The sequence below is a fragment of the Caloenas nicobarica genome, chromosome 2 (genome assembly GCF_036013445.1).
Source record: "Caloenas nicobarica isolate bCalNic1 chromosome 2, bCalNic1.hap1, whole genome shotgun sequence".
Classification (NCBI taxonomy): Eukaryota; Metazoa; Chordata; class Aves; order Columbiformes; family Columbidae; genus Caloenas; species Caloenas nicobarica.
Window position 1 is genome coordinate 29,605,239 of NC_088246.1, and position 21,216 is coordinate 29,626,454.

The window sequence follows — 21,216 nt, forward strand, 5'->3', positions numbered from 1 at the left end:
GGTGCTGGGTCATCTTGTCTATTTTGTCTTTGCCAAGAAAGGGTGGACCAGATGATCCTTGTGGTCCCTTCCAACCTTGTATTCTATGATTCTATGCAAATCTGTAACTAGGCTGGCTCACGAGTATACCTTTTAGAAAGATGCTGCTAAAACTCTACTAAAACTTTACTTCTGTCCTTCACATCTCTCCTCAACTACTCCATACCACTGTTAGTTGTAGGGGTTTTGTATTTCTAAAGAGAGGTGAGCTCAAGGTAAACTATACTAATACATGCTGTTTCACTTTATTTTTCATTGTGGATACTTAAAATCACTCTAATAAATTCATGTACCAGCATTAGTATTGTGTTTAGATTTCAATACGGATTTGAAACAGTATCTCATATGTTTTCTCAAACATATATTACAAAAAAGGACAGACAATATAAACATTAGAGCACAATCAGGAAGCACATGTTAAGGTTATCTCTCTATTTTAGAAACTCTTACCTGAGCCTGAAGAAAGTATTTTCATGAACCCAAGAGAAAAAAGAAAGATGAAAAGAAAGATTAGAGTGAAGCATAGGTATTTAAATGGCATTACTTTAGCTTTTATTATAAACAATATTCTATGACTTCTGCCAAGCAAGAGGCATCCAATTTTTCCTCTTGGATCTCCCTTGCTGTCATGAGGCATTTTTGCAAGAAACTGTTGTGCTTCGTATATGTGCAAATAAGCATGTTACATATATAGCTAAAAAATATATAAGTAAAACTAATTACATTTCATAATTGAAGTAAATATTCTGAAGAGTCAGTACTCCTCCAGTTGAATGAATTGTGGATCACATTTAGATTAAATAATTAATGCAAAATTAGAATGTGTGTATATTCCCTGCATGTTTCTGAATTGACAGTGAATGTATCTAAAATTGAAAGATCAGCCTCTATATTCTTCCACATTCCTATCTTTAGAGCTCCCTTCTCATAAAAGTACTACATTACAATTTTATTTTTACAATAATTACATCTTGAATCATCTATTATTGTTGGGCAAGTACCATGTAACATTGCAACAAATCAAATTCAAGTCGAAGTACCAGTAGAGGGCAACAGTGTTGCATCCAAGTGCCTAACAGACCGCTAGCAAAACCACCTTTGACGCAGAAAAATACGAGCCTATTATGTACTACATGAATATTAAAGAAGGAAAAAGACTTCTGTATAGACTACATTTGCTCCTATTGAAATACACTCCTCATTTAAAGCATATTTGCATGCTGACCCGTATCCAGCAACCCTCATTCTAGTTTGCATTTTGTTAAAGTAGATCACAAACTTACTTTATTAGCTGCAGTTTAACACTTATTATTTTATAAATTAGAACTAATTACATTCCCTAAAGTAGAAAATTAGATCCACAAGCCATTTCACTCTGTGCTAGCAAAATGTCAATAGGATAATATTAAGTACCTTCAGTTTTATTCTAATGCAAATTGACAGCACATTTTTTTTTTCAGTCTTTGAATATGTACAGAGAAGATTGTGTGGTTGTTTAACATGCCTCTGCAGACTAAATTAAATTAAACAGTAGTATGGATATAAATCAACTCTGAAGAGCATAAGTTAATTCACAAGGAAGGTTTTTATTTCTAAAACTCTCCAAGCAAACAGGAGCAAACAAGTTTCAGGGCTCTGATTTGGACTAGTGCTAAACTTGGTCCCAAAGACTAAATGCTCATCAGTGGTCAAAGCACTCCCAGTGTGCTCTTCAATCACATTTTCTGGCTTAGTTTCACTTGAAGAAGATGCAGATTGGGCAGCCAGACTGCTTCATACTGGAAAATCAAGGGCGGTTGGTGGGACAACTGGGAATCTGACTTCAGAAGTGCATTTCTGACTGGAACCACAGTGTCAGGGCAAGTGTACCTGAAAGGTCAAGCTCCAGCTTGTCTAAAACCCACTAAAGGCCACTGGGATGATACTGTGTGAGTGTCTGAGAGTTTTAACTTGCTTTCTGATCTAAGATGGTCAGGGAATGACACTAAGAATCTTACCAGTTTGAGCGTCTGTAATGAGACATTTTACTCTTTGTAGCAGAAGATCTTCAGAAAAGTGGTCTTCACAATCTGCGTATGAGAATGTTTTATTGCCTCCAATCTGCACTTCAGACAATGCGCTAAGTTCTTGCAGATGAGGAACTAATGAAGGCAGATCCTATGCTGACTGAGGAAACCTAAGTCAATACATACTCTTCCTTCTATCTGCATCTGCCCCTTTTGTTTTTTATAGTTTTTCTACATCAGAAAACAATGCAGCTAAAAGGGTTATCTGAGGTATGGAAAAAGCTATATCAATAATGTAAATATGAATGAAATTACCTGATTGACGTGATCTAGCTTTGGACAGGGTCTTCCACCATTGTAGGGTTTTTCGCGGAGCCATTTAGACCGAACCTTTACCCCACTCCCACAGGATTTACTACAGCGAGACCAGTTGGACCACTCACTGAGTTTGCAGTCTGAGGGACATGGAATAATGCAGGCTTCCTCAATATAACCTGCATGAATGGAAAAGAAAGTGAAATCTCTTCATCATGTCACTCTGCCACTTCTCCCTGAAGCCCTTGTCTACTTCATTTAGATTGTCCAAAGTTTGACTTGACGGGACTGTGTGAATAGAGAGATTTCTTCATCATTAGGGAAAAATTAAATTCTGCAGAAAATTGACACATATAGCTGGAGACTGTGTCAAAGTAGCAGCTAAGCATCCTCACTGCTATCTGATTAGGATTCACACTCACCAGATTTCAGCATTCAAACTTTCTGACAGCTACAGTGGAATTGACACTAACCCATCTCTCAGTTGCACCATTCCTACACTGTAAAAGCGATATATTTTTTAAGGAAAAAAGGTTTAATTAAAAGCTCCTCCATAACTGTAACGAGTAATTCAATTGTAGTTATACATTAAAAATCCAACTGAATCAAAAGATATGATTCTTACCAGGCTGGAGCGAGGGAACTTAACACCTTGTGACCTTTCTAAGGCTAGAAAGAGAGAGTGGCCTGCCACATTAATGATCTGTCGATTAACAACCATCTGCCCCCAGTAGCACACTGAATAATTGCACTGAACGGAAAAGCAGATGTTTGGTTTGGATAAGTCATCGGTCCTGAGAGGTTGGAAAAGGCTATGACATGGTCTGTAGGGAGTAACATGAGGCCTCAATTCACTGAATGAGTGAAAATGTCTTTCTTTTAAAAGCAACATATGCCATAGCTCTACAATATGTGTCATTTATGCTAATGTTTAAAAGAGAAACTATAAAACCTCAAACAAAAAGCTGGCCTTTACTGCATTTTTACTGCAACTATGCCTTATAACCTATATGAACTCTCCTCTCCCCTTTCCTGTGTCAAACCTGCAATGTATTTACTGTTGGCAAATATTCACTTTAAAGATTAAAGAAACCTTGGTGCAGCTAAAAGTGAATTAAAATATTTGATGAACACAGTTGGAAACTTAACACATATTTGGGTAATATTCTCAAATTATTGGCATAGTTTGCTAGGCATGGTTTTAAGTGTTTCTCACATATCTTGATTTTTTTTTGTTTGAAAGAAATCACTGTCATTTTCATCAGAAATGATGTTAGCAGCTCTATTTTTTTAATCTATACTTCTAAGTAAAGGTATCCTGTCTCTTCTGTAAAGCAACCAATACCAATCACAAGTAAAGAATTAAAACACTTAAAAGATTATAAATCTATAAACCCATTTCTAGTTGCTTCCACTATTTTTTTTTATATCTAAAGAAAAGAAGGGTTTAAAAAATACAGTAACATTCATAATATTTTCTGGTCAAATTCAGGTGATTATTTTATCCTATATAGCCTTCCTTTGTTTGGAAGTGTTAAATAGTTAAATAAATATACAGAGCACATCCTCAATTTGAGCACTGCGGAACTGCTGTTCACCAAATGTGTCTTCTTTAAAATAGCTAGAACGTTATTAGCTGGAATTGCAAGCATGTTTTTTAAATATCTCTCACCATTTGATTGATCAGCTCCATGATACTGTATGAAAGGTACACTGTGTTAGACAAAATATATTTTTGAGGATCCTATCACTGCATATCAGAGGTGGTGACACAGATTGCCCTGCAGTGGTAAATGCAAAATTGATTACATTTCACCTTACCTGACATCTCTGAGTGAGTCTTAGAAATCAGATGCACCCTACCTCAGAGCCCCATCCTGCATTGGACTTAGATTGCATAAATATCAAACTCTTTATCATCAGCAGAAAGAAGCTTCTAACAAGCACTCTCGGGTGCTACACAAAATCATATACTCATATAATCAAGAAGCTACTGAATGAAAATGGAGAAAAACAAAAAAATTAAAAGAAACAGTTCCCTCCAAGCAATAAAATGTTGAGTGATATTTATTGCCTGACAGGACTAAGTGAAGATTTTACTGCTCTTTATGAATTTTCTTGAGATTTTGAAATGATGTCTTTACTTCCAATATAACTTGTGGGGTTTTTTTGTTTGGTTGGTTTTGTTTTGGGTTTTTGTCTGTTTGTTCATTTTCGGGTTTTGTTGCTGGTTTTTTTGGGTTTTGTTTGTTTTGTTCGGTTGTTTTTTGTTTTATTGTTCTGGGTTTGGTTTTTTTTCTATTTCCTGGAGAAACCTTTCTGCTATAACACAATTAATGTCATTTAGCATTTGTTAAATTTCTGCCTCTAATTCATGTCTGGAAGAAACAAATTCAAGCTGCTTTAAATATATTGTGCATTCTTAATGAAGTAAGTTCAGCTGGTACAGGCTGCTTCAGAAAGACTTTATTTTAAGGACTTCCATAAACCTCTGAGCTATTTTAAATTTGTCTTGATTAATCTCAAAGGTATCTTCCCAATCTGCCCCAGTCATATAAAATTATCTCCAGGATATCACAATATTTTGGGACTTGGATAACTATAGCATTGGGATACTTCATAGCCTACCAAAAGGAGTCTATGTGGAACACACTAAACTACAGCAATTGAAAAATTAGAAACTGTTTTCATTTATTTCCCTTCAGCTCAACCGAATGAGGACAATAAAGATTTTTGTGAGATAATGAGAATGTTAGCCAAAATGTTTAGCAAGATTTTTAGAATCTTGCAGACAGACATGGTATCAAATACATGACACTATATGAAAGTCCCAGGTAACATTTTAATTACACTCAGCTGTAGTTCAAGTTATTCCATAAAATATCAAATGAAACCATATCACTATAGCAACTTTTTCACGCTATCTATGAAATATCTACATTGAAGTCAGTCACTAAAACTGTTTTAGCATTTAATGCAATAAAGCCAGAACAGCATCATGTTACAGGTATAGTGTCAAAGTAAGTGTTATAACATGGAAAACTACAAGCTTGCTTATGTGCTAATGCATTCTGGATAGAATACAGTGGGCCAGCTGACATTTCCCACCCACTTTATAATGTAAAAATACTGAACTGCAATCTTATACTGGGTTCTTGATCCTACAAGCTTCATGGAATAGGTTCTGCTCACCATGTAGCTCTTTCCTATGCCATCTCTCAGACACCTGGCCTATGATGCTCTCCTCTCCCTTCTTCCTGTTTGCTCAGAAAAGCTAGCATCAAGACCAAAACTCCACATATGAAAATTAACCAGCAGAACAAGAAAAAATGGAAGGCTTGGAGATACTGGAATTGTGGAACATTTTTTTTGAGAACAGAGAGAAAAACACTTATTATTACGCAATATGCAAGACAAGCATAAAAAACTCCCAACCACTGGTACACTAAGAACACTGGATAAAAAATAGGTCAAGGACGTGAACAGAATAAAGGGATCCAGAAAGGAGTTTCACAGTTTCCAAGCCATCTCCAAACAGAAGGAAAAGAAAATAAATGAGTGAAGTTACTTTTCATGGCAAAGAGTCAGAAATCAAAACAACTGAGGAGACACAAGACAAAAGAGAGACTGAGGGGGAAGAGAGGAAAGGGTAAGAGAAAACAGGGAGAGAGGGAAGAGGAAAAGAAATGGCTGGGAACACAATGTCAAAAGAATTGTAAAGACACACTGCAAAGACACAGAAAACAAAGAAAGAGGAGAAAAGAAATAAACATCCTGCCAAAAGCAATATCTTGGTGAAGCAGAAACAGAATGCAATGCCCTCAAGAGCCTACTCTGATATCTCCTGACCAGACAGTGAAATGTAATGAAGAATGTTGCCACAAATAAAAATGGAAAACACAGGAAAAAAATAAAAAGACTGTGCCCCCTGATGTGCATTCTATAGGTAATTAGTGTGTAGAATGAAAATGACCCTGTTACACCTGACATTAAAAGTTTTTGGCATATTCATCCCTTGGCATATTCCTATCCTCTCAAGCACCTCACTATTTTGCTCAACAGACTAGTTAGCATTTAGCTGTGCCACTGGACTCCCTTGGATCCCAGGCAGAAGCAGATTTCAGATTGCTTGCAGATATTTCTCTAGCCAAGAGAGAAAATGGAATTAAAAAAAAAAAAAATTACTTGTTCCAAATGACTTGTTCCACTCTATTTACTACCCATCTAATGGTACTTTTCAGAAAATGCTTCTCTGAAGCACGTCATCACTTCAGAAGCCTTTCTATGTGAATGAAGCCAACACATCTTTTAGGGTGACTAAGGATGATAATCTGCAAAAGTTCATAGCAATAACCCCTCAAATTCAAAAAGCGTATTTTCAGGAACTTTGAAAAGTTTGCACTATTTTGTTGGTGGTTCTGTTATATTTTATGTGGTTTTATTTGTAAACTTTATCCACGCTGTAAAAATTTTAGCAAGTGAGAAAGTCAGTGATATGGAAAAACTACACAGAAAACATAGAAACCAGAAATATTACGTGCAACTGGGACTAGTGATGCAGATACATGGTTTCTGACATGAAAAGAACAAGAACAAACCATTTTTCAGTTTTCAGACTTGTTTTCACTCTAATCTAATCATCCTTGAAATGGTGCCCCTTGCATTAGACAGTGTAAAATCTTATTAAAGAAACAGGCTTCTAATGTGTGGGTGTCCGCATGGTGGAATATCATCCAATTTTATCACACAACTGGTTGTGTAATATAATTACAGTAAACGGCATGCTTAGAGCCTTGAGTTTTGAAGAACAAGCAAGATATTATCAAGGTAGAAATACAACAGATGCAGAGAGAAGGAAAGAATGAGAGCAGTGAAGCAGCTATTAAGAAGAGCTGAAGAAGAGTGTGAAGATTAGGGAGGGACAGTGAAACAGAAGACCAACACTGTAAAGGCTAAAGATAGTTCTCTGGACATCTGTAGTTCATATTTTGCCTGCTGTTTCTTCTCCTGACTACAGTCTTTCAATGTGTGCTTCCTGCGGCTCGTTCTTCTCCTCACAACATCTGAGGGATGTTGGAGAGATGAGACCTTGGGATAATGTGATACAGAGCATTGGCCCTGCATGGTCCGTAAGGGTACTAGAAAGAGACACCCATCTCTGAATGCCTGTTCCTTTTCCCAGTGCAGTAGTTTCGCAATTACTTCAGCTCCTGTCAGCTGAACTTCACAAGGCTGTGAAATGGGCAGTTGCCTACTACCAGCAAGAACATGGCTATTTTATCATTAAAGATTTACTACTGAGCCACAATTTAACAAATGGCTTTGAACCACTAGGAGTATGAACTGAAATCATCATTAAAAGGGAAATGTTTACTGTCCCATTGCTAATTGGCTATTAAATCCAGACTCCTAGAACAAAGTCATTAACAGATGTGATGTGTAATTTATAATGGAGGACTTGGATGGACTTCACACTTCGTCTAATGACAAAGCAGGTTAAGTATGTTGATATAAAGTTTTTCCCCACAAATTGCACGGCCAATATCTAAGAACGGACCGACTACTTGAGTTGAAAGGTGAAGACAAAGAATATCTTCGAAAGTGTTTACATGAACCCTTTTGTCCTTAGGACTCACAGAGTTATGCTTCTGCTTTCATGACTAAAATGTCATGCTATGTTTCTGAGGAAAAAACCTGCAACGTTAGAATGGTTTATGTTCTTTAATATTTTTTTTTCCAAGGAAATATAAAGTTCTTGGATCTCATCTTCCAGGACAAAGAAAAATACAATTATTTGCATTTCACTTGCAATAGAATATATGCATTTCTTGAGAATATTCATATTTCTGCCTAGCCATGAGAAGATACATTGAACTCCATAAGATTTTTTTTTTCCAGGATACCCTTCAAAGCCTCAAAACCTGAGAGTAATTATTAATGCTTAACTACCTTCGGCATCAGCAGTTCTGTCTCTGGTGAACTAACTACAGGTCTTTGGGTTGATGGATGACTGCTTCATGACTGGTGTCCTGTTGACACAGGGCAGATACAGTGGCACTATAATGCAGAGGCCTAAGCTAGTATTTCTGGTGCAGGGCAATAGGGAGCGTATTTCTAGAGAATACACAACAGGGCAAATATGGCACCTTGCATATGTATATAAAAAAATCTTTGGAAAGGTCCAAGCTATGAAACAGCAAAGAATACTAACAACAATTTGAGAACCTAAGCCTACTACCATGCTAGATTAGAATCTCCTATGGGAAATATATTAGAATAAAAACTCAACAGAAATTGTCAATTAAATTTTAATTTAATTTTTGATGGTAAATTTGCATAGTTTCAGTTTAGAATATTAAAAGTTAAAAAGAAGATAAAAAAAAAAAATCTTAATACAAGTGGCTACAGAAAGTTCTAACTGATTTCGTGGACCCTGTAGACTCTGTTATAACAGATAAGATTTTACTAATGTACACATAAGCAATTAGATACAAAACTCCGCGATTCATATTGATACTCCTAGCAGCTGTTGCAAAAGTATTCACTGACGCACAGATAGTCCTCTCTAATCCCCCGCAAAAGCCTTGTAGCCATGGAGGACTTTGTAGAGTCAGCACAAATCAATCCATCTCATTTAATTAATGCTAAAGGGGGAAATAATCTCACACTAATAAGGCAGCAGACAAAGTATCCTGGACTGGTTGACTGTGCCTAAGGTCTTAGCAATAAACAGACATGAATTAAGAAGGGTAATACAATCTATATAAAAATGGTGCATCTGCCATGCTACTTTGTTTGCTTTCACCACGTGCACAGAAATAAAATCACCATTTAGCTAATGTGGGCCATGATTCATAATTTATATATGATGGAGGAAAACTAAATATTGAAGAGTAAATAGTGTAGTTCATAATCACAGCAGTGGCCCAGTTTCAATTTTTTGTCATGAAAATTCCAAGGTAGAGTTTAAAGGGATCATTAGGACACTCTTTCAGTTTTTTTCAAAAATACACTGAAACAGATTGTTGGCAGACACATGTCATTATCCACAGAGCTCTAGTATACTAGTGATGACAGGGATAAAGCTATGAAAAAACAACTGCTGCTTTCCTAATGGAAAAACAAAAACAACAAACCAAAACCTCTCTCACTTGACTATCAAGAGAACTATATATTTTTGTATTTCTCCAGTAAAATTACACATGAAGCACTGAAACAAAGCAAGAATCGGAGAAAGGGCAATTTATGTGTCTTCCATTAAGGAAAATGGGCAAACATCTCAGTCACCAGTTTTAGCTGACATTACCACATCTGCTGATAACTGTCAGCTGTTAGCTCCTGCCCACACTCCACAGAACTGGTATGGTTGAAAAATACCAGTGGCAGAATATTTCAGATGGCTGCTGAATGCTGTTAACTCTTTCATCGATAAATTTAGCTCGAATTTGAAACAAAATAATTCAAAAAGAAAAAATCAAAATATTAGGCATATATAATACTGAAAAAACCCCAAACCCAACAAAACCAAAACCAAACAAAACCCAAAACAAACCATAAAATAGAAAATAAGAAAAAACCCACCTTGTCTGTTTGCAGCTGAAACTTAGGTCTATTTTCAGCTGTTAGTTTGGGGTTTATTTTGAAGCACCTGTTAAGCTACAGAAAGCTAAGGACCTGCCCCAGAAGGACTCTGTCCTTTGCTTCTCCAGTGTTCTCACCTCCCAGTAACAAGAGATTCCTATAACCATATTTTGGCTTTGCTTTCTCTTGTTACAGTCAATCCTGTCTTTTTGAGAAACTTGTTTGTACTTGGGACTTTATAGCTACACCCAAAATTTCAAAGATTATCACAAGAATCCTAATCTTTTTATGGGTCTAGTAATTTAGGGCCTTCCTTGTGTCACACTCTTCCTTTAGCTCCTTGTTGTCTGTGAAACTGTTAACTCCTCCCAAATGTTTTGAAAATGAAATCTGTCAAGCAGTAAAAAGAGCTCTGAAGTATTTATTCTTCTGCTTCTGCTTACATTTTTTTCCCTAAGTCAACCGAATTGTGATTATAAGCACACAACATTCTGCGAAACAGTTTATGAATTTTTTGGCATTGCATAGCAGGTCTGTCTTTTGATTCCTCCCACTCAAAACAGTTTGACTTGCAACACTGACCTGTTCATGGCCTCATAAATTTGCACAGCAGTATTTACATAAAACCTTTGACAGTCTCAGTCTCACAATTTGAGTTTCTTATGGCATTATAGCATATAACACGATATATCCCATGATATATTAATAACGTCAGTGTGGGTGTAGTTTGTCCTTCTTGTCAGATATAGAGGATGTTGTTGTAGGCGAAGAAGTACAATTATCCCCATTTCCCACCTCATGATTTCATAGTGTCAGGAGATAACAAAACCTTACGTAAAAGCAAGACACCACACAGGAAACATCTTCCCTTAAAAAAAGGTCTTTATTTCTCTCCTAGTCCAAGCTAATTCACCAAATCATATCCCATAAAAACTGTGTTTACATGCTATACTACTAGGAAAAGAAATAACAGACACCAGGGAGCCAACACTAAAACATACTTCTGAGTAAAGCAGAAAACAAAGCAAACAAACCTGACCCTTCTTTGGATCAGTTATAAAATTAGTAAAAAATTCAGTGTTATCATTTCCGTAGGGATATAAGCAACTTTGTTAGAATTTACAAAAATAACTGAAGCGGGCTTGAATTATGAGTCTTGTCAAGTTTAGCTTGAAAAACTAAAAGCAGATTGATGGGAAGCTACAAGGTACTTTTATTTGCTAGCATGTGGGGTAACTATTGTGATACCACAGAAGTCTCTTGTTGATTTAGCATAATATAGCTTTTGTGTTTGTTCTTAGAGAAAAACAAAACAAAACAAACAAACAAAGAGCACACCGAAATCTAGAGATGCTGTCAAACTGAAGAACTGTCATACACCAACGGCATGAAAATAACAAGAAAAACGTAAATACTGGCAAGCTGTAAAATAAGGTTTAACTGGCAAAACAGAAGTTTATACATGCTGAGAAAAATAAAACAAATCATCAGAATATAATCCACAAATACAAAGCAGATATTCAGAAAAGACAGCAAACATAAAACATATACTGAAATTAGACTGAAACATCTATATCATCCGTTCTAGTCCCCTTGTACCTGTAAAAGTATGCTAAACCTGGAGAAAAGCTGAAGGCGGACAATAAATTAAGTAAGCCTTAGAAATAATCTGTATTATGTGTATGTACAACACCTGTCAAGAATAGATTTTTGTTCTAGAAGCGCTAGTGCAAAGGAAATAATAATTTTAGTGACATATTCCTTCATATCAGTTTAATTCCTTGCCGTCAAAGTCAGGTTGGATACCTCATTGCCTGTACGCCTGAAATTCCTGTTTGAACAATTTTAGGAGGTGCAAGGGATGCAGGATTTGTTCAGCAGCAGTTCCTAGTTTTATCTGCCCATGCACTACACCATGGACCAAGATAAAGGAACTGCCCCCATCAAACGGAACTGATGAGAAGACGTGCACAGATCCCTTGTGCTTCACTATCAAAACCAGGTAATGAGGCGGGGGGGGATCAAAGTATCAGACACCTTAATAAACCGATCTAGAGGGAAAGAATTCAGAGCAAAACAACTCCAAAAAATAAAGAGTTCAGCCTTCCCAACCTACAATAAATATAGTAACGACTGTCAAACATTTCCAGTTTACAAAGAGAGCTAAAAGAGACTTCAGATCTCCCATGAGAAAAATGGGATTGAACTGTAGAAAGAAAAAAACAAAGCAATGCTGTATTGTGCTTTGGGAAGGTTGTCTCTGGAGCCTGCTAGGGCTAATAGCATGTAAATGGTAGCCTTGGGTATAGTACATAAAAGAACAATATATTGTTAGTAGCTTTTCTGCAGGATTATTATTCATTGTGGTCACTGTGAGTGTAGGTGACATTTGCTGATAAAATCCATTAGCTTAGAATTTGCTATCATGAAGATTTTAATAGGATAAATGAAGATACATTCTCCCTCCCCCCCCGCCCCCATTTTTTATTCCTCTTTCATGTCTCTCTGATTCCTTCAATGAAATTACACCTCAACATGTACTGCCAGGGCTGGAAAGCAGCTACATCCATGCTCATTCTACACAAAGAACACAAAGAAATAGCTCCCACCTCTTTTTGCAAGCTACTTCAAGCAGCACATTACCTACCACATAAAACACCTACAATTTTCTCTTGGACATACAGCTTCTTCCCTCACATGTCTTCCCTTGGCTGTTGACATGACAGTCCCCAATTTTCGAGCCAATGAAAACTGACTGACTGGCAGTAGGACATCAGTCCCTCTAGTTTTCCAGGCACTTAAGTTCTTTTATAATTTCCCGCTTTTCAAATGTCACTCTGGACTTAATGTTGAAAGAATACTAATAACTAAACACAGTGCCACATATAGTTAGAATTTACAAAAAAATCAACAAATAAACAGGAAAAAGTTTCAGTTCTGTATTTTATAACGGTGTCTTCTGAACAATTCAGATTGTTCCACGACTCATTTTTTCAGCATTCCCTACCAGCTTTCTGAGGAGCTTTATAATTCCCTCAGCTTATACAACTGCTGGTCATTAGAGGTAGTTGCATCTTTTGGTACTACAAGGATGGCAAGTGGTCCTGCTCAGGCTAAGCAAGTGTAGCTACACAAAAGAACAAAACTATAATAAGTTTTGTGGACTTCAACCCAGAACAAATGTCTGAGAACAGAATTAAAGGACATTCTCAGAGTAGAAAGATTTCCTGTCCCATGAGAGTTTAGGATTTAGATTTTGTCATTCAGATGTATTTATGCAAGTGTATCTTTCAGTGTGAGTTAACTACAGAAAGTGATGATTTTGAATAAAAATTGACATGGGAAAAAATTCTTCACAAAATTATCTTCCAGCTTTGCTTTGAGATATAAAGCTGCATGATCACTTTTCCATGGAATCACAAAGATACACTATAGTTTGGCTTCATACATTCAGTTCCTAATTTATCATAGATCTAAACAGGAATTAATAGTGCTAATCAAAATCCCCTTTAGTCATTCAATTTCTTTGATTAGCTATTTTAACTTTGCCCAAGTAAATAAATGAAATTTCTGTTATCTTAATTTAGCATTATAAAGTAGAATATATATACAAATTAAACTTGCATTGACATTTTAATGGCACTAAGATCCAGCTTTCCATACCAATAGGTCAGATACAATTTTGCAGTGCAAACAGAAAAAGAAATGAACACCAAAACTCCAATGATGTAAATTAGCACTGAAAATCAGAAAGCGCCAGTTTTGATCCCAACGCTATAGATGCATCCACTTTAGGAAGGAACACTGTTCCCTCCAGGAGCAACATGAATACAAAGAACATAAAGTCTTTAAATATCTGAGCTTTACACATGACGGAATTTTACAGAGGAAGTGTTGTGTGCTGTTGAACTCAGGTCAATGCATGCCTGTTGAGGTGTTGAAGAGCAAATGGTAGTGATAAGGCTGTTTAAGAAGATTAAAGCTGTCTAAAGAATCTGTGGAAATAATTTCAGCCTTTCCAAAATAGTCCTGTGCTATCCTTGTTTATGTTTTGAGGATCTCACCCTTCTAAATGGATTTATTCTCAAATTTACAGGTACAGTAATCAGGAAAAACAACAAGATTTTACTTTTCTCTATTAAAATACCTATTTAGTAATTACCATAATCTTACTTTTAAATATTGCACTGTAGTAATCAGTAAAACTTAAGTTTACTATTTTGTGAGTCAGCAAAAACATTTGCTGGGTTTGAAGATATCTTGGGAGAAAATGCTGCCTAAGCCATAAATATTAATCTGCTAGTTCTACCTGAACACACATTATGTTAAACGAAATTAAGCAGATCAGTAAACAGATGAAAGAAAAGAAGTTTCTAAATACCGTGACTGTTGCATCGTGATGTTTCCACAAGTCGATTGTTCTGGTCATAGCATGCCATGGCCTGGTAACGATAGCCTTGTCCACATTCCTTAATGTCTCCTTGTACTTTCATTCCCAGCAATACTTCCAGTTTACCCTCTGGTAAAATACAGTCTGACCAGTTTCCCACAGGCTGAGCACTGTACTTGTCACATGGACAAAACTGATTCTCAATCAGAGGATACAATTGAGAATTTTTGCATTTATCCCTTTTCTTACTTTTTCCTAGAAAGAAGAAACAATTATTTTCAAAAGTTTGTATCAGTTTTCGTCTCTCCAAAAATTTCATTTAGGCTTCTGTAACTAGTGCTTGCAACGGAATACACATGCCTAAAACTATTTACATTAATCTTTATTCCTCTAGGTTAATGACTTGAATTTCTAAAGTAATGGATGCCTACAATTTGTACAAAGGCAATATCTTCTAAAACGAAGCCATATATTTATACTTACTTTGGATAAAAGTGCTTGGGGAATAGAGTTTGAAAAAGTTAGCAATGAAACAAATATGGCACTGGACACAACTTTGCAGCAGCCTTAGTACTTGTATTTACTACTGCCTTCAATTAGAATAGAAAGAAGGTATCTGAAGAAAAATGTCTTTTGACAACACAACTTCATACTAAAAATATACTTCTCCTCATTTTCACCATAAATAATTATGAATTCACTCCAGTTCAATTTTACATGTTAGCCTGGGCAGCACATTGCCACAGAGAATGCACCACAGCACATATCACAGTCTTAGCAAGTTTGAAGAGGTAACTTAACTCTGGACAGGGAAGTATCTCAAAGTGTTAATAGTGTGGTAAGAGAATCTGTTCTTTCTTGCCTTTAAAAAAAAAAAAATGTTAGTCAGGGGTTTTTTTCCCTTGTGGAAGCCAACCTAGCATAAAGCTCACTGGAGTTATGAGACAGTCACAATGAGTCTTCTTGAAGATCATGAATTATTCACTGTCCACAGGTTTTCTGATTTACAAGGGGATGAAGTGGGGGACAGGGTTTGGATCCTATCACATTCTTTGTGAGGCTGCTAATGGGTACCCCCCTTAGCCAGCTTTCCTCCACCACAGACAATACAGTCTAATTGGCAAACAGCACTGTAACAGAGGCCAAGTCTCACTCCTGAGGTTTCAGTTATAATTCAGGAGCAGAGCAGGTTTTTTTCTCTTCATTCCATGCAGGAGAAATTAAAAAAGAAGTAGATTAGAAACAAGCTGAAGAAAGAATTTTTCAAACTGGAAGCACATCCATCACACCGAACAAGGAAAAGTTTGTGGCAAATGGTTGGACATCACTGGAAAACCTTTTTATTCTGTTAACTAAAACCTCAAGAATTTTCAAGGGACACAATGTAACAAAGTGTCACAAGATAGAGTCTCTACCTAATGAAGAGGAAAATCACCCACAAAATAGCATTCCTAGTTGTGTCAAGAAATGAGGCAGAAAATCAAGCAACATACTGCCTCATGCGGTGGTCTGAGCTGCTGGTGAAGGCAATGTAAGAACAGAGAACACAAAGAATTTGGGGAGCCAGGGAAAGGACTGGCTTAATCAGAAATTTGATGTTCAAGACTGCAGCTACGAAGTCCAAAAGAGGTACACCAAAGCTTAAGGCTGAAAAGCATTCTGCTGCCATAGTAATTCTAATGCATTAAAACATCATCAGAGAGGGAAGTCCTGGTGTAGCCAACCATAAGCAGGAAAAGGAATGTGAGTGGTTAGAACCTTAACCTGTTAAGGAGAGACGATTGTTGATTGGTCTGTCACCAATTAAAAAAAAAAAATGAAATCCACTTTCACAAGATTTTCTATTAAAAAGTTTTCTATTGGAAGATCCAGGGGAATTTTAACAAGTTTTCTCAATTACAGGTCAGTGTAAAGAAAACAGAACCAAAGAAACAGACCAAATTAAATCTGGTAATAACTCAATCTGGTTAAACAATGCCAGCAAGATACAGCTTGTGCACAGAGTCATGGTTGCTGAGCAATCAAAACAAATTGTAGGCCTAATCCCTAAACTCAGCTGAGAAAATGCACATAAACTAAGAAAATGCATATAAACCAAAAAAATGAAAATCATTAATAGGGTCTGCAGCCACTCTGGTCTTCATTATCAGTTTTCCAAATCTAGTTTCTTGTCTTTGTAAAATTATATTTGTTTAACCTTGTTTGGGACTGAAAGTGATTTGAGAGTGATGTGAAGAGTTTTCCTTCTCCAGAAGAACAAAGCAAAATTGTTCTGGACTTCTCTGAGTACCTCACATTAGCTACATCATGTTGAAAAGCCCAAGGTCTGTGGCTTTTTACACCATTACGCCAATCAGTGTTTGTGAGTTATATCCTTTTTGATATTCACTAAATTGTCCAACATTTACTTGAAAACTATCAGTCAAAGTTTAAGAAAAAAGAAAGCTCTTGAAAAAATATTTTCATATTTTAAGCTGTAACTCAGAGAAATTGCTTGTGTAACCACAAAGGTCTGCCTCTTATATTTGATAAAAGCTAATCACAAATAGATAATCTCAAGGACATAATTCTGTACAAATGATCAACCAGAACCAGCAACCTTCCTGACCTCTTTGTGCATAGAAGCAGGCTGCAGAATCAGGACTTTGAATAAACATGGTATGAGAAATGTTTAAATAGAAAACAATTGTGCCCCTTTTGGTGAAAAGATAACAGAGTGTTCAACATAAATGTAAATATTTTTTAAATTTTATTTCCTCGGACTGGATCAGATTGTTGGTTAATTATGCTGTTTTAACTTTTTCAGTGCCCTGGAACTACGGCTAATGCTGACTTGCCTGTCATAAAAAGAAATGGTTTGCTTTGCAGTTTACTACATGCGCTCCATTTAGAAGAAACTCTGGACTCCTCTGTTCTCCCATCTTCTCTCTAGCCACTTCCCCATGATCAAGAGGCTGATACATATGGCAGGAGGTTGTTCTCCTGAGGGGTTATTTTTTTGTTCCACCTCCAGTATATAGAGCATGACAGTAACATTGGGTCTGCTTTCTGTCATGAGGACAAATATTGCTTGCTTGTCATAGTGGAACCTCAGAACAACACAAGGTTTAATCAAAGCAGTAGCAATAATTAATAAAATATGTATTCTTTTTCTTGTTACTCTTACCAACAAGAGTGCGTTTTCTTGTCCTGACTCCTCCACAGTCCCCATTACAGGAAGAAAACTTTGACCAGTTCGTAAACTGGCAGTCATCTTGGCAGGGAATCTGGCACGTCTGTGTTAAGGATGGTAATGGACCAGCATATTTAAGGCACTCACTGATGTCAGCCTGTCCTCCGTCTTGTCTGCGACAAGTAATTGCTGGAAGCAAAAAGGGATGGAGTTTAATTCAGCAGTTTTCTCATCAATGTCTCTATTCAATTTCATAAGTCTACAATATTCTACCACAAAATCACATTGAAAGCCCAGAATAGCTATACAACAACCTAATATTTGCCATTGGTTATATCTTGAACGAATATGCTTGATATTTCTGACCTTTTGAGATTCTGTTTAAATTTCTATTTATCAGAATTTACCAGGGGAAAAAAAAAAAAGCCAAAAAAACCCAACCAAAACTTAGAGACAACAGACAACTGTAAATATTATAAAGATTGCACCATGTTATCCACATCTGTTATACCGCTTCTTGCATTATCATTTTTCCTACAGATATAGCCTATAACTCAGACATAAAAGCCCTTGCAATGCCATTTTAAGTACTTGAATATTCTATAAGCTATAAAGTTCTATCAGAAGCATATACTTTAGAAAAAGGAACAGACACAAAATTTAGAAACACATTTTAGTTCTGGATAATACTTAACCACCCACAACAGTATTGCTGCCTGATGTTCTTCAGCGATTTTTACTCTTGAAAAAGGGTTGAGGGACAGAGCATGTCTGCTAGGGATGGAGTTTCAGCCAATAGAAATAAAATATTTTATAACAGGATAGCCATATCCTGAATAAAAGCTTTTTACATAGAAGAATAAAAAAGGTTTATTTAGAAAACTTCAGGTGGCACAAAAGGAAGAAGTTAGAACACAACAATTTATGAATAAAAGGGCTGTTTCATTAATGTAGTCTTTGACAATGGTCTATTATTGTTCCTCAGGGTTTTGTTGTTGTTGCTGTTTTTCACCATGGTTGCTTATCTATTACTCCAACCAAAGCCTCAGTCAATCTCAATCTATTTCCTTGCCCAAAACAACATAAAACTTATTATACAGTAACAAGATTGGAAACTTCTATTTGTTTGTTACACAATAGACTCATTTTTATGATTCTTAGCACCTGACAGCACGCAGTCTATGCAGTATCTCATCATGTCTGTGGAAAGTAATTTGGATCTCCAATTGTCACAGTAACATTGCATCCAAACACAATATATCATTCTGTATATATATGAGGGAACATAAATGTTTTATATTATACTCCACTCCATAATTTAAGCATTGCACTTCAATCGTACTGATGATAATTGTTCTATTGTTATGTGAATTGAAAAAAAAAAAGTAAAAATGTAAAATTTCCTAACGAAACTATTATGGTATAATCAATTTCAACTGTTGGAGAAAAATGAGGTTTAATGCAAAGTTTCAAAATAGAAAACTAGCTATGAGTGACTACTTCCTCCTGGAGGAAGAAGGAAGAATACTTTAGGAAGGTAAGTGTAAAGGTTTAGTGACCTACAGTTTCAGAAAAAAACTTTGTCTGACAGGTCTAAACTAAATTTCTACCTCATGATGATTGTAGGAAGCTGAAATTGATGACCCCCATGGTCCTTTTGAAGCCTGTGTGCCTACTAAAATGTATCCAAAGGTCCCAAGTGAATTGGTTTTGCCACACGACTATGGTAAAACACTGTGAAAGGGAGGGGAGGTTGTTTTTCCAGAGATGTTAATCAAACAACTTCCCTGATCCTTGACTGCCCTTTGGAGCAGGGCTGCCAAGACTGTTTGTAATAGGCTCACTACTGCATTAAGTTGTGCTTATTGGGGGACCGAACAGCTGTGCATTGTCTAATACAATTATTCTGTCAAATCCTGTTATTATTGGTGTAGTTTACATGACGAAACCCTTTTTTCTTCAGATATAATTTTACTGATTCATTGAGAAAAAAACAAATATCTAAAAATTAGAAATCTATACAACTATTTTAAGGATGTGTTAACTGTATCTACTACAGGATTTGTAAAATTACATAAAGATTTTGGAAAAACACAAGGCAAACCAGTATCTTCCAATGCAAGCCTAAGTTATGACTTTGCATTCTTGTGAGATACTTGTCTCTGCTAATAATACAGATCAGTTTCCCTGAAGTAAAAACACAGTTCAGACTAGTTCTACCATGTGGAAATTCACAGAGGTCCAACCTAAACCGTCTATCTTGAGTTTGACCTTGGCATGTCCATACATAAGCAAAACTAATTGCCTTATCTTCAGTGCATTCTCAGGGGAGATATAGCCCACATTTTTTAGCAATGAAAACTATAGCTGGCCAAAGGGTCCACTGATTAAGCCAATAACTTCTAATAACCTCCTTCAAAAGTTTAATGCCCATTTTAGATACTGCCTCTCCACCTAGTCCTTTGACAGGCTCTAAACATTGTCCATTGAAGATCATTCTTTTTTTCTACCTAATTGAGTGTCTCTAAAGCCAATATTCATTCCCTTGGTTATTAAACATTACTCTGTGGGCAGATATACACTCTGTCATAAATTTTTTCTGACTCATATTAGTGCATCTAATTTACATCAAGAAGACCCAGGTGAGAAGCTCCCTTGAGAATTAACACTTTTTTGTTTGCTTTCTCCAAATTAACTGTCAGTTGTACCGTAGCAATCAAAGTAGGAAAACTCGTTCTTGAGACCTAAATATTTCACCTTAATAACAACACAAATTAGAGGACAACTTGGCATACTAAATCAGTTTCTGAATCTTAATTTTCACAGTGCCTGTCCATAACTATTCATGTTACTTCTAGTTGACAAGACCTGGATGATTCACTCTATATTGCATTTTCCTAATGTTATTCTACAGATTCAAGTATCCATTTGAAAGGTTTATACTCCTTGTGACTGGTGAAGATTGGTATTTTTCCATTACTTACAGTAGGGATTTTGACAACTTTATACGTTCCATTAATACATTATTTTGGCCAGGTAAATGTTTTACTTGACATCTGAAATGCTCTTACTATTAGTGGAGTTACTTTTTCCACTCACAACCTAATTTGGGCAAACACAACCCCTGCCTCTCTGATCAAACCCATGGTTCTCTAATTGTATTCTGTAAAATCACTGAGATTGATGATTAACTCACTATATAGAGAAGTGTCTTCAACTACTATAAAGCCATGCAGTGCCAGACTAATTATTTTGCCTATACAACCATGTTATATTTATTACAGACATAAGCAGAAAGTGGAAAGAGCGTGCTTCTTCTATTACTGAATGAAGCCTAAGTAATTGTTAAGTGAAAATATAAAACAGGAGTATGGCTAACAGAAAAATCAAATTTAACATGGAAACTATTCACTTACTAAATTGTTTTGGCATTTAACAATTATTATCTCCCAGGAGAAAGGTGGGAAATAAATAGCAGTCTAAATTTTCTAGACAAGGGACTTTGATGTAATCAAAACTTTATCTGATAGCATTGTTTACACCAAACCACATGGGACTACAGGCTAATAAATTTGTTGTTGGCATAACGAAACACTAAGACTGTATTTTAACGAGTCTTGTTATGTGTGGGTTTATAAAATAACCTTGCCAGTGTTACCATCATCAGTATACTTCACTAAGATTTCACTGAGATTAGAGATTCTGTGACCTCT

General features: G+C 36.1%; 1 protein-coding gene across 1 annotated transcript in view; it reads right to left on the reverse strand.

The window, feature by feature from the left end:
• The window catches only part of THSD7A (thrombospondin type 1 domain containing 7A), a 193,778-nt gene that overhangs the window by 26,812 nt on the left and 145,750 nt on the right, over window positions 1-21,216 (reverse strand). The window contains exons 13-16 of the mRNA XM_065628411.1: window positions 17,498-17,692; window positions 14,323-14,586; window positions 2,361-2,539; window positions 490-495 (exon numbers count right to left, since the gene is read on the reverse strand). Coding sequence (XP_065484483.1) covers window positions 490-495; window positions 2,361-2,539; window positions 14,323-14,586; window positions 17,498-17,692 — 644 coding nt within the window. The remainder of the gene's footprint in view (window positions 1-489; window positions 496-2,360; window positions 2,540-14,322; window positions 14,587-17,497; window positions 17,693-21,216) is intronic.